Source organism: Bufo gargarizans, chromosome 9 (genome assembly GCF_014858855.1).
Source record: "Bufo gargarizans isolate SCDJY-AF-19 chromosome 9, ASM1485885v1, whole genome shotgun sequence".
In the NCBI taxonomy this organism is placed as follows: Eukaryota; Metazoa; Chordata; class Amphibia; order Anura; family Bufonidae; genus Bufo; species Bufo gargarizans.
This window is the reverse complement of record NC_058088.1, coordinates 149,041,862-149,056,316: the sequence shown is the minus strand read 5'-3', so window position 1 is coordinate 149,056,316 and position 14,455 is coordinate 149,041,862. Positions and strand designations below refer to the sequence as shown.

At 44.0% G+C, this 14,455-nt stretch overlaps 1 protein-coding gene across 1 annotated transcript in view; it reads left to right on the top strand.

The window, feature by feature from the left end:
• TMEM35A (transmembrane protein 35A) overlaps window positions 1-12,420 on the top strand; it is a 31,763-nt gene extending 19,343 nt beyond the window's left edge. The window contains exon 2 of the mRNA XM_044268814.1: window positions 12,026-12,420. Within this exon, the coding sequence (XP_044124749.1) occupies window positions 12,026-12,394 (369 nt within the window). The 3' untranslated portion in view covers window positions 12,395-12,420. The remainder of the gene's footprint in view (window positions 1-12,025) is intronic.
• Window positions 12,421-14,455: the final 2,035 nt, after the last annotated feature.

Here is a 14,455-nt window from a genome sequence, read left to right as displayed (position 1 = left end):
AAGCATAGGGCAGGGTGGTCAGGACAGAAATAGTGGGTGTCACGCCTTATTCCACTCCTGCTACAGACACAACATCTTTTTCAGGGTGACGGTTGGGTTGAGGTACCAGCAACGACATTGGGGAAATGTCGCTCGTGTAGACTGCTCACTACACTGGTGGATGAGGCCACGGAACCTCCTGGATACAGGAGGTTCTCGATGATCTCTTCCTGAAATTTGAGGAAGGATCCTGTTCTCCCAGCCTTACTGTAGATAAAAAAACTATTTATATGCAGCCAATTGAATTAAATATACAGACACCTTCTTATACCAGCGTCTGGTGCATCGGGAAACTAAATACGGAGCCAACATCTGGTCATTGAAGTCCACCCCTCCCATGAGCGAATTATAGTCGTGGACACAGAGGGGCTTTTCAATGACACTGGTTGCTCGTTCAATTTGTATTGTCGTGTCTGCGTGAATGGAGGAGAGCATGTAAACGTCACGCTTGTCTATCCATTTCACAGCGAGCGGTTCTTCATTACACAAGGCAGCCCTCTCCCCCTTGCAAGACGGGTGGCAACGAGCCGTTGGGGGAAGCCCCTGCGACTAGGTCGCGCGGTGCCACAGCAGCCAATCTGTTCTAGGAACAAATGCCTGAAGAGGGGCACACTTGTGTAGAAATTGTCCACATAAAGATGGTACCCCTTGCCAAATAAGGGTGACACCAAGTCCCAGACTGTCTTCCCACTGCTCCCCAGGTAGTCAGGGCAACCGACCGGCTCCAGGGTCTGATCTTTTCCCTCATAGATCCGAAATTTGTGGGTATAGCCTGTGGCCCTTTCACAGAGTTTATAAAATTTGACCCCATACCGGGCGCGCTTGCTTGGGATGTATTGTTTGAAGCCAAGGTGCCCGGTAAAATGTATAAGGGACTCGTCTACACAGATGTTTTGCTCAGGGGTATACAAATCTGCAAATTTGTTGTTGAAGTGGTCTATGAGGGGCCGAATTTTGTGGAGTCGGTCAAAAGCTGGGTGGCCTCTGGGACGGGAGGTGGTGTTGTCGCTAAAGTGCAGGAAACGCAGGATGGCCTCAAATCGTGCCCTGGACATGGCAGCAGAGAACATGGGCATGTGATTTGGTTCGTGGACCAATATGACCGCAATTCATGCTTTTTGGTTAGACCCATGTTGAGGAGAAGGCCCAGAATAATTTTTAATTCAGAAACTTGGACGGGTTTCCACCGGAAAGGCTGGGCATAATAGCTTCCCGGGTTGGCGGCTATAAATTGAGTGGCATACCGATTTGTTTCTGCCACGACTATGTCCAAGAGCTCCGCAGTCAAAAACAGCTCAAAAAATCCCAGGGCCGAACCGATCTGAGCTGTCTTAACCCGAACTCCAGACTGGGCGGTGAAAGGGGGAACTAATGGTGCGGCTGAAGTTGGGGACTGCCAATCAGGGTTTGCCAGCACCTCAGGGACTCTAGGGGGTCTACGGGCCTGTCTGTGCGGTGGCTGCGAGGGGGTAACTATTGCACGTGCCACCGTACCAGCTTCAACTGCCCTTCTGGTGCTCGCCACTTCACCATGTTGTACGGCAGTGCTGGTAGTAGGTCCAGGGTGGGTTGCGCTGCTGGAGTATGCGTCACGACATAATCCGACAGCGCCAGCCCCACTCTGCTGCCCTTGAAGCAGATTGTGCGCAACCTGTGGTGTAGCAACACGGGGCCGGGTACGCCTGGTGCCATCAGGGACCTCAACCTCCTCGTCCAAACTTTGGGTCAGACTGCCACTGCTTTCTACAGGTTCATATTCTGACCCGCTAGATTCGTCAGATGAGGGTTTCCATTCCTGACCCGACTGGGTCAGAATCCTGTAGGCCTCTTCAGAAGAATACCCCTTGTTTGACATTTGGACTACTAAATTTAGGGGGTATTCCCTGAGACTACCCAAGAAAAAAAGCAAGCCTGTCTTACAAATGGGAGGCTAGTGAAGTACCGGAGGCCGCTGCGATTGATAAAAAATATCGAAGCTGATTTTTTTTTTTTTATCGCCGCAGCGCTTGGAAAGTGACTGTGCAGTGATCACTTACAGATACTATAAAAGTACAAATGCTGATTAGCGATACGCTAATCAGCGAATCAGTGACTGCGGTGCGGTGGGCTGGGCGCTAACCAATTGCTAACTACCTAACCAAGGGGCCTAAACTATCCTAAAACCTATCAGTCAATACCAGTGAAAAGTTCACACTGATCACTTTTTTCCCTTTCACTAGGTGATTGACAGGGGCGATCAAGGGGTTAATTGGGGTGATGGAGGGTGATCTGGGGGCTAAGTGAAGTGTTTGGTGTGTACTCACTGTGATGTCTGCTCCTCTGCTGAGACCAACCGACGAAAAGGACCAGCAGAGGAGCACAGCAGCCATTTAACACCTTATATTTATAAATATAAGGTGTTAAATGGCCTGTGATTCATTTTTTTTAAAATCATCAGCCTGCCAGCGATGATCATTGGCTGGCAGGCTGATGATGCAACCCCCCTCGAACTTTTGCCGGCCCGCAATGCGCGGGCCGGCTGTGAGCGTCATCTTGCGTCTCGCGAGATGACGCATTCCTGCGTGACTCTGCCTGAGACTGCCACCTCCGGACCGCGATTCTGCGTTAGGCGGTCCGGAGGCGGTTAAAGGGAATGATGTGTCTCAGATGTTGGGCACTGAAATACCATATTAGTGGAAAACTTGCACTTTTCATTTTGCAAAGTCCCTTGCTTATTAATTTGTGTCAAAATGCTCACTCCACCCCACAATACCTCGAGGGGAAGCTTTTTAAAAAATTGAGCAACTTCTCAGGGGTTCCATTTTTTTTATTTTCTCCCACAGCCTCTATAGTTAAAACACGTTGGGTCATTTATCAAACTGGTGTAAAGTAGAAGTGGCTTAGTTGCCCATGGCAACCAATCAGATTCAACCTTTCATTTTTCACAGCTCCTTTAGAAAATTAATTGTGGAATCTGATTGGTTGCTATGGGCAACTAAGACAGTTCTACTTTACACCCCAAAGATGTGTAAATCACCACGTTGGGCCTTAAATGTGCATGGTGCTCTTTTTCTCCTGAGCCCTGTCATACGTTCAGGCAAAAAAATTAGACCCATATGTTAGAACCAGCACTACGATAGAAATGCCTATTCTTGTCCGCAGCCATGCTCTATCTTTTTTGCGGGGCCGCGGAACAGAAGTGCCCCATTGAAATGAATGGGTCCGCTCCCGTTCCGCAAAATTGCAGAACGGATACAGACCCATTCATGCAGACCTGTGAATTGACCCTAATAATAAGAGGGCTGACTTTTCATGCTGGCGTCCAAACAGGATAACATACACTACTCACAAAAAGTTAGGGACGTTTTTTTGGCCACATCCCAAACTAATGACCGCTTCATTATGAACAATGCCCTGCGGAACTGGATGATGAATGCCACACAACTCCGGGCACATGTAAGGAAGTGAGAGACACCCAAGTGTCATGTCAGACCATTAAAAACCGCTTACATTAGCGTGGTCTGCATGCTAGATGACCTGCAAGGTCACCTGACCACACCACCAGGCGTCATCATCTTGCATGGACCAGGGAGCATCTACGCTGGAAGAGGGACCAGTGGGCTCAGTGCTGTTCACTGATGAAAGTTGAATCACACAGAAATGATGACCGCCTGCGATGTTGGAAACGTCAAGGAGAGCGCTATGCATCAGCCTTTGTTACCAGACAAGCCTTTGGTGGTGTTATAGTGTGGGCAGGTATCTCTAGTCAATACAGAACTGCCCTACACTTTGTGAATGGTATAGTTATGTTATGTTACTAAGTCCTTGTATAGCGCTCTAGAGGAACTCAATCCGATCGAAGCGCTTGTCGACGGCTATATTGGTGGGCCCCTACATCATCCTACACAAAAAGCCAGGTCTTAACCAACTTCCTAAATTCCAGGTAATTTGATGTTGTTCTAATGTGTTCTGGGAGGGAGTTCCAGATCTTGGGGGCCAATACTGAGAAACGTCTGTCCCCCCTTGTCTGGAGGCGGGTTCTTGGCACCGACAGAAGGGAGGCTGAGGTGGATCTCAGTTCTCTAGGAGGATGGTGACGTGTTATCTTTTTTTGCAGGTAGATGGGACCTGTTTTGTAGAGAGCTTTGTGTGTTAAGCAGCACAACCTAAACTGCACTCTCTCTTTCACTGGGAGCCAGTGGAGTTCCCTGCGTGCTTTCGTGACAGAATCTGTCCAGTCTAGTTTCTTGATGAGCCGGATGGCTCTGTTTTGACAGTGTTGCAGAGCTCCCAGATCTTTCTCTGGCAGCCCCGCATACATTGCATTACCATAGTCCAGGTGGGAGTTGACTAGAGCTCCCACCACGACCTGTCTGCATGTGTTGGGGAGAAACGGTAGGGCTTTTTTTTAGAAGGAATAGGGCGAAGTTTGCTTTCCGTATTACTTCTTTAATCTGGGGACGGAGGCTCATTTCTTGATCCAAGATTATCCCCAGACTCTTTCCTTGTGTGGCGATGGCAACGTTTTCCCCAAAGATAGACGGGGCGGCAGCCTCAGGTGTTTTATGTAGTGCAATAAGCTCAGTTTTGGTCGGGTTGAGTTTGAGGTGGTTATGTGCTAGCCAGTTCCTGGCCTTATTTAGTCCTTCTTGCGTGAGCTTGTAGTCATCAGCGGATTTTGATACTCTCAAAAGGATCTGTGTATCGTCCGCATAAGACTCATAGCTGATGTTATACTCCTTCAGAATAGCGAGCAGAGGTCGGACATATATATTAAAGAGTAATGGCGAGAGGGGAGATCCCTGAGGGACTCCCCACTCCACCTTCTCGACTGGGGAAAAGAATGAGCCCAGTTTGACTCTCTGAGTTCTGTTTTTCAGAAAGGAGTCAAACCAGGTAAGTCCGTGGCTATCTACTCCGATGTCAGCTTTTAATCTATTTAGGAGGATGGGATGACTGATAGTGTCAAAAGCTGCCGACATGTCTATGAGGACCAACCAGGTCCCCCCTCCCTCGTCTGCGACCCCTAGGGCTTCATCCCATAGGCTGACCAGGGCTGATTCCGTGCTGTGTGTTGGCCTAAAGCCCGACTGGTGTTCATCTAGAAGTCGATGCTTTTCTACGTGCAGCTGGAGTTGGCTTGCCACTGCTGTCTCCATGATTTTAGCTATTAGGTGGATGTTGGTAATCGGTCTGAAGTTGGCCATTATATTTATGTCTGCTCCTGGTTTCTTGAGGAGGGGAGTTATGATTCCTAACTTGAGAGTCTCAGGGACGTTGCCACTGAGAAAGGAGTCATTTATAATTGTTAGAATTAACGGGGCAATGGTGGTCGTGCATTCAATAAGAGATTTAGTTTGGATATTGGAGAGGGGATAAGTTGCTTTGGACATGTTTTTCATGCTTTTTGTTAGGTCTTCAAGTTTTAATGGGCATAGGGTGAAGGTGTGAGTAGGGTTTGTCACGTTGTTCTCTATGGGGGGGACAGTTGCCTGTTGAGCTAGCAGGATGTCGTTTTGGATATCGTCGACTTTTTGTTTAAAAAATTTCGAGATGTCGTTGCAGAGGTCTTGGTATTCGGGGATGGTGGTTTTGAGGCCATCGGGGTTAGCCAGATCGAAAATGATCTGAAAGATCTTTTTAGGCTTTTGAGCAGCGTTTTCAATCTCGCTAGCAAAATGATCTTGTTTGGCCTTAAAGATTGCTTTGTGGTAAATCGTCAGTTGGGTCTTATATTTTAGCTGTGATTCTTCTATCGGATTTTTCCTCCATGCCCTCTCTAGTCTGTTGCATTCTATTTTCACTATTTTTAGTTCTCTCGTATACCACGGCGCTTTTTTCCCTGATTTCTTTACCAGTCTCAAGGGGGCAAGTTGGTCCGCCGTTTTTTTGACGATGTCGTCAAATTGTAATGTGAGTTTCTCACAGGGCAGTTTGAAGTCGATTTTACTGATGTGTTCTTCTAGGGTAGGTAGGATTTTGTCATATGTCAGGTTGTTGTTATTTCTTCGCCAATTTTTTTTTTTCTCCTGTGGTTAGCTGCTTTGTGTTAATTGGGATGTGGAGTTCGAAGGCTATGAGTCTATGGTCGGTCCAGAGCAATTCTTCTGGATCTTCTACCGTTAAGTTTAGATTTTTTTCAAAAATCGGATCGAGCAGGTGACCCGCTTTATGTGTGGGTTTGTCGACCCTTAAGGTGAGTTGGGCTAAGTCGAGCCCATACTACATGAATAACATTTTTAATCCAGTCATTGTGCCTATGCATGAATAACACAGGCCTAATTTCATCTTCATGGACTACAATGTGCCAGATCATCGAGGTCGCATCATTAGGGAATGGCTGCTGGAGACTGGGGTACCAGAAATAGAGTGGCCTGCACTTTTTCCAGATCTGGATCCCATTGGATCAGCTGAGCCGCTGTGTAGAGGCTTGTAACTCTGTACCCTAGAACCTCAATGACCTGAGGGCAGCACTCGAAGAAGAGTGGGATGCCATTCCTCAACAGACAACAAGGGCTCATGCACACGAACGTATATTCTTTCCGTGTTCGTTCAGTTTTTTTTGCGGACCGTACACGGAACCATTCATTTCAATGGGTCCTCAAAAAAAAAACTGAAGGTACTCCATGTGCATTCCGTTTCCATATGTCCGTATTTCCATTCCGAAAAAAAATATAACATGTCCTACTATTGTCCGCATTACGGTCAAGGATAGTACTGTTTTATTAGGGGCCAGCTGTTCCGTTCCGCAAAATAATACAGACGTCATCCGTATTTTTTGCGGATCCATTTTTTGTGGACCGCAAAATACATACTGTCGTGTGCATGAGGCCTTAGTCAACTTGTGAACAACATGAGACGTGATTGTAAAGCTGTAATTGATGCTCAGGGCCACATGACAAGTTTTTGAGACATTGATATTTTTGTAGGGCTATAACCATCACTGTTGGCTTTTGTTTCAATAAATTTTGCTGAATAAATCACCATTGAATGCTTCTACTTAAATGCCCTACTTTCATGATAAAATATCTCTGGAGCGTGAACTTTTTACGTTTTCCAAAAATTTCCCCCAAAAGCCAAATATGCCTACGTTTTTGTGAGTAGGTCATTTTGAAAAGGCGTATCTGTGTAAAAATTGCAATTTTCACCTTGCACCATCTGCTGTAAGTTAATTTTAGCAAAATGAATTGGGATCAAAATGCTCACTACACCCCTTGGTAAATACTGTGAGGGGTGTGGTTTCTAAAATGGGGTCACTTCTTGGGGGTTTCTTTTTATTTAACCTCAGAGCTTCTGCAGATTTCAGCCAGTGCTGTATAAATTGGCAAACTAGACCTCAAACTTTTCCCTTCTGAACCCTGCTGTGTTCCAAAACGGCAGCATGTGGCCACATAGGGGGTGTTGCTGTGTTCAGGAGAAAACGGGTTACAAATTGTAGGGTGCTTTTTTTGTAAATCTTCATTTTCACACCCAAGTATTTTAAAATTATTTGAGACATCTGTGGGGTAAAAGCATTCACTACACCCTCAGTAAATTCCTTGAGGGATTTAGTTTCCAAAATGGGGTCACTTTTGGGGGTTTCCTCTGTTGGAGTACCTCAGGGTCCAGAGGTCACAATAACACTGGCAATTTTACTCTCTGAAACAAAATTGTAGGCTGTCCATGCTTGTTTTCCGGACCGCAAATGTCCTTTCCGCAGTATACAGGCACCATCACTGCTAAACTCTCCTGTCCTGTCTTGTACCTTTTGCTGCCTCCAGACACTTGACTCTCATTGTTCACAAGTTACGGTACTCCCATTGTCCACCAGCTTCTATTACAATTATATTACATTGGCCCATCATTGCTATCCACACAGGGCTGCCGCTCTGACGCCATCAGCATGCCTTGGCAGAGCAGCTGAGCCTCACATACTGAGGAACCGAAGAACGATCAGAGGCTCAGTTAGATCAGGCTGGTGCAGTGTAGTCAGGATGCTAAGTTTTCCTAGGTTTACATCATGTTTGGGCTACACAGTCATCATATAGTTGAGTTATTAGTATTCTGCATTTCCAGTGTTCCTTTCCCTTCAGCACTTAAAGACCTGGAAATATTTCTGCACTGCTCTGTCATGTCATAGGTGGTCACTGATTTGACAGAGAAGAACAGCTGATTGTGCTTGTGCCTGTACAGCCCAAATATGATGTGCACTGATTGAGGCAAATATAGCATCCTGACTACACTGCACTGCGCACCCTGGCTGAGAGTTATGCCCCCTGTTGTTTTTCTGTCCTTGACATCAAGTTTGGGAGGCTCAGCCAGGGTGTGCTGGTGCAGTCAGGATGTTATATTTGCCTCAGCATTTTGGGCCACATTTTTTAAAAAATAACAGCAAAATAGAAGTTTTTTAATAGTGTAAGAGTCAAATACATAAAAAAATTGGCTAAATGTGTTATTTATGCCTGGAAGACAGTTCTAAAGTAGACTAGTAATGGTCTCCCTGCATAAGTAGCAACCTCTAAATGTTATTTATGTCTATGTATCTTTTTGTCCTCCTCCTTGGCTAAAAATACTCCTCAAAAATTAGTATTTATTATTCTGGGAAAAAAAGTTTTGCAACCTCTGCAGGGTCTCTTCATATGTGACGTGGTACCAAAAAACTATTCAAGCAACATCTGCCCTCTGGCGCTCCTTTCCTTTTGAGCCCTGCGGTGTGCCCTTACAGCAGTTTAAAACCATGTATTGAGTGTTTCTGTAAACTGCCATTTTGCTGTTATACCTTGTGTTACAGGGAAAAAAGGGTTAAAATGGAAAATAATGAACATTTTTAATTTCACCTCCATGTTGCTCCAAGGGTTAACAGTTTGTAAAATCAGTTTTGAATAATTTGGGGGAGTAGTTTCTAAGATGGAGTCATTTATGGGTGATTTCTATTATGTAAGCCCCTCAATATAAAGTAGACATATGGTGAATGTTAATAACTAGTTTTGTGAGGTATTGCTGTTTGTCTTAAAAGCAGAGAAAATCAAATTTAGAAAATTTCAAATGTTTCAGAATTTTATGTAAAGTTGGGATTTTTTTTTAAATAGCTAGAGATAAAACATATCGACTCAAATTTAACTCTAACATGAAGTACAATATGTAATGAAAAAACAGTCCCAGAATCTGTTGGATAAGTACAGGTGAAACTTCAAAAATTAGAATATTGTGCAAAAGTCCATTTATTTCAGTAATGCAAATTAAAAGGAATTGCATTAATGCAGCTTAAAATTTGAATATTGTGAAAAGGTTCAATATTCTAGTCTCCAAGTGTCACACTCTAGTCAGCTAATTAATCCAAACCCCCTGAGCAAAGGGTACCTCAAAATTGTGACTTTGGGGTTTCATAAGCTGTAAGCCATAATCATCCAAATTATAACAAATAAAGGCTTGAAATGTCTCGCTTTGCATGTAATGAGTCTATCTCATATGTTAGCTTCACTTTTTAAGTTGGATTACTGAAATAAATGAACTTTACTAATTCAAATTTTTCGAGTTTCACTTGTAGTCCCTCCTTTCATTCCTCCACCAGTTTCATTACCTTGTCCTAGGTCTATCTGCACTATCTTCCCCTCCTATAATATAATTAACCTCCCCCCCCCCCCCACTCCCTAGTTTAAACACTTCCCCATTGAGGTGCAGACCATCCCTACAATAGAGCCTGTAGCCGATAGAAAATTTGGCCTAATTCTCCAGGAACACAAACCCCTCCTTCCTATACCAGTTCTTGAGTGATTTGTTAACCTCCTTAATCTCTTACTGCCTTTCTTTAGTGGCTTGTGGTACAGGTAGTATTTTGGAATACGCTACCTTTTGACTTCCTTGCCTTAAGCTTGTGACCTAAATCCCTAGAATCATTTTTAGGACACTTCACCTACCTCTAACTTTGTCATTGGTTCCAATGTGGACCATGACTGCTGGATCTTCACCAGTAATCTGTCAACCCGATGAACGATATGTCGAACTCGAGCTTCAAGAAGACAACACACCACTCGCCGATCCAGGTCTTTGTGACAGATTGCCCTATCTGTACCCCTAATAATGGAGTCTCCCACTACCAGTGCCTGTCTAGCCTGCCCTGCCCTCCTGGTCCCGTGCTTACTGGAGCCAATATAAGCCCTGACTGGCAGAAAAACTGTCTGGCTGCAGCAGGGCTCCATGGCATTCTTCCCTCTACCTTGCTTTCTAACTATTATCCAGCTACCTACCTCAATTTTCTAAGTCTCCATGCTACCACCCTCCCCTACACCTACCCCATAGAGTGCCTGCTCAGTGAGCAGCAAACTTTTAAACAAATTGCCAACACTTCTCTGTGTCCAAACTCACACACACAATGTGCAATTCCAAACTAGCAATTTGCTCACATTTTGAACAAAGATATGCACCTTCAAATGGCTGTTCCAGGATTGCATGCATTATATAAGATGTGCACTGGACTGCATTGTCAATAATGGAACACATGCTAATGGAGATTATGCAAGACAATATCAAGAAAAAATACAATTTAAGAGTGCAGTGATAAGCAACTGGCTTACTGTAGTCTCTTCCTAAAGCTACCCAAGCTGTTAGCAGAGCGGTTACTAAACTTTGTAAGCAGCCTTCTACTTCTGACACTGCAGTCTTATCTCTGGTTTTACACTATGAAACACAGCTTCTATTCATAGGTCTGTAATAAATGTATGAATGCTGGAACCCCCAGAAACTGCTTGAATTGGCTCCTGATGTGCAGTGGAATGAATTGGATAAAATGGCGTTCATGACTGCAATGAGGAGAAGCTTGACTTGATCGGTGGTCACACTTGTACTGTATCGCACTATTCAGTGTCTATGGGCCTAGCAGAGACAGTCGAGTGCAGTGCTTGGATGTTTTTATCAGCCCAGTTAACACTGAATGGAGCATTGTGCATGCATGACCACCACTCCACTCAAACTCCTCAATCTGGGGTCCCAGTGGTGGGGCCCTCAGCAATCATATATTTTGTATAGGTGATGTTTTTTTGTGGGGGAAATCCTTTAACATAAAAATTTATGAAAACTATAGCTCAGAAAAATCTGTTGTGGATCAGCTGAAAAACATATAAAAAAACCCACATGAGGTAAAATGAACACCGCATGTCAGTTTCCATACAGATTTATTTTTTTAATGCAGCCTGTGGATAAGATTTGTTTTAAATCTCATCCACCTTTCCAGTACTGTAAAAACATACTGGTTTTCAGCCTGCAATTACATAACATAAAAGCTGTAGCGTATACTCCCTATACATAAAGTGCAGGAAAAACAGGACCCATCCAATGGTGCTCTCCCCAAGGAGAAGATATGATAGATTGGTAAGTATGTTTTGGGAGGTATCTTTATTTTGAAATCCGTTTCAAGTGCACATAGCCCTCTTCATCAGACGTATCACCTTCTTCATCAGACAAGTGAAGAGGGTGATGCACTCTTAACATGTGTTGCAAAATAAAGATACCACCCAGAACATACTTGCCAAGTTTCAAGATCTTCTCCTTGAGGAGAGTGCTGTTGGATGGGTCCTGTTTTTCTTGTACTTTGTTCTGCTGTACATACGGCCCTTGTTTTTTTACCATAAAGCCATCTAGAGGACCAAGGCTGCCACCCATTAACACCGCTTAACACTGCACGGTATAGAAAGTACAGCCTGCCCAGCCATCTGTTGTGTTTATCACAGCAGTAATAGGTAAGGCAAAACCAGCTTTATCTATTACCATACAAATAATTGGTCTTGAACATAAGGCACTGCCTCTGCCATATGTTTTGTTTTGCAGTATATGTACACCCCCTTTGAGGAGTGTCTGAGATGAGCATGTTTTCAGGAAGTGGTACTATCTTGCTCATGGACAGATCAGCTCCGTTCACTTTGGTTAGAATATTTATGCATTAGGCACTGTACAGTACATATGTATAAAATATTACAAGTTGAAATGTTAGCCCTTCTATGTTTGTAAGCTTCCTTTCTGCATTTTCTTACAGAAGCGGGCATATAAAAGTTATCTGAAGGCCCTGCCGGGACTAAAGAAGCTTGGCATTACATCTGTACTGTTAAGAAAAACCATTGGATCCTTAGAGCTTGCATGTGGAATTGTCCTCACTTTGGTCCCTGGACGTCCTAGAGATGTTGCCAATTTTGTCCTCCTTCTTCTGGTTCTTATTGTTCTATTTTTCCACCAGCTTGTTGGAGATCCCTTGAAACGATATGCCCATGCACTTGTTTTTGGTATTCTCCTTACTTGTCGTCTGCTTGTTTCACACCAACCTGAAGAGGAATTGCATGACAAGAAGGCAATGCATGGTGAAAATGGGGCTGTCCCCCGAGACCCCAAGAAAATTAAGGTGTCATAACCGTGAGATTGATTCTCTTCCTAACACAGTTTAGGCTACTTTCACACTCACGTTTTGGACGGATCCGTCATGGATCTTCAAAAACGGATCCGTTACAATAATACAACTTCATGCATCTATCATAAACTGATCCGTTTGTATTATCTGTAACATATATAACCGATTGAAGGAGTAAGGTAAATAAAATATAATTTGATTTAAAGAACATAAATAAGACAATACATACAGGTTACAATACATGTTAAAAACCAAGTGAACCGATGGTAGGCTGCCAATACAGATATCTAAAGTAAAGTGCAAGTGCATAGTTATACCCAAAAGGTCATAAGTGGTGGACATATTGTCTTATTTGTGACCAGTGCTGATCATGTGTCTTTTGTGATTTTCTTAATAAAATTGAGTATTTTTGTACTATTGTAGTATATGTTCTTTAAATCAAATTATATTTTATTTACCTTACTCCTTCAATCGGTTATATATATTCTAATTAGGGGTAAGCCCGCAATTTTGTTAGGGCTATATATAGGTTTTCATATTTATCTGTAACATAGCCAAGACGGATCCGTCATGAACTCCATTGAAAGTCAATGGGAGATGGATCCGTTTTCTATTGTGTCTGAGAAAACTGATCTATACCTATTGACTTACATTGTGTGCCAGGATGGGTCCGTTTGGCTCAGTTTCGTCAAGCGGAGAGCAAAACACTGCAGGCAGCGTTTTGGTGTCTGCCTCCAGAGTGGAATGGTGACTGAACCAAGGCAAAGTGAGCCATTCTAAGCGGATCCTTTTCCATTCAGAATGCATTAGGGCAAAACTGATCCGTTTTGGACCGCTTGTGAGATCCCTGAACGGATCTCACAAACGGAAAGCCAAAACGCAAGTGTGAAAGTAGACTTATAAGGATTACTCAGTTGTATTTCAATCTTTCATTTGACTTCACATTAATAAAAAATTTAAGGTAATCCTGTATTCAGCATCTCAGGAAAGTCTCTGGAAAAATAAGCTGGGGACATGCTGTATATGAGCAACTTGGTATGAAAACCAGAGTGCTTGATCATAAACAATAATTTTTTTTAAAGTTGTTTTTCTGTAAAAATGCAAGGTTCTACCAATAAACCAAGTCCCCCATATCAGTTTTCGACGGGAGTTTGCATTAGACCGAATGGAGCTGAGATGATATGAGCATGTCACAATAGTACTGTTAGATTAAATTCAGTTAGTACTTACAAAGACCTAACAGAAGACAAAACCATGCTTGGGTCAGTGTACCCTGTACAAACGCCTGAAATAAAGAGAAATATTGTGAAGCTCACACCACTTTCTGATGTTTATTCTTTTTAATTTGATAGTTTTATTAGCATTTTTAACTATTGGCTTACTACTGCAGCTGCTCAGGCAAGCCAAAGGGGAACCTGTGGCACTGCTGAGACTTGTGAAGCCTTCCTTGACGCAGCGCAGACATCATGTTATTCCCGTTGTCAGTGTGCAAGGCTCCGATTTTCAGTTGACGCAGAGAAAGCCAGGATTTGATTTCTTGATGCATCACACGTAGCAGTTCCTCCCCTGTGTGACTTTGTTCGCCAAGGCAAACTGGGTGCAAAACAGAGTGACACCGCCGAGCCCTGCACATGTGGTATGCTGGAGGGGCACTATGACTTGTCCCTGCAGTGGAGGTTGAGGACACGGTGGAGGATGAGGAGGCCGAGGCTGACATTGTCGCAGGACCAAGGGTGTGACAACGTGGAGGCGGAAGCGTCGTGACCTGGCCAAGGTGCTGGTGTGGCTGTGCAGGAACCACATTCACCCAGTTGGCCGTAAAGGAGATGTACTGTCCCTGACCGTAGTTACAGCTCCACACGTCGGTGCTACCGTGCACTTTGGCAGACACCGACAGGCTCAAGTACTGGCCCACCTTCTTTTCTTTTTGACATATTTGTGCAGGGCTGGTACTGCCTTTTTCACAAAGAAATGACGGCTTGGGACTCTCTGGCATGGCACAAGCCATCAGTTCTCTGAAAGATGCAGAATCCCCCACTTGGAAAGGGAGGGACTGCATCACCA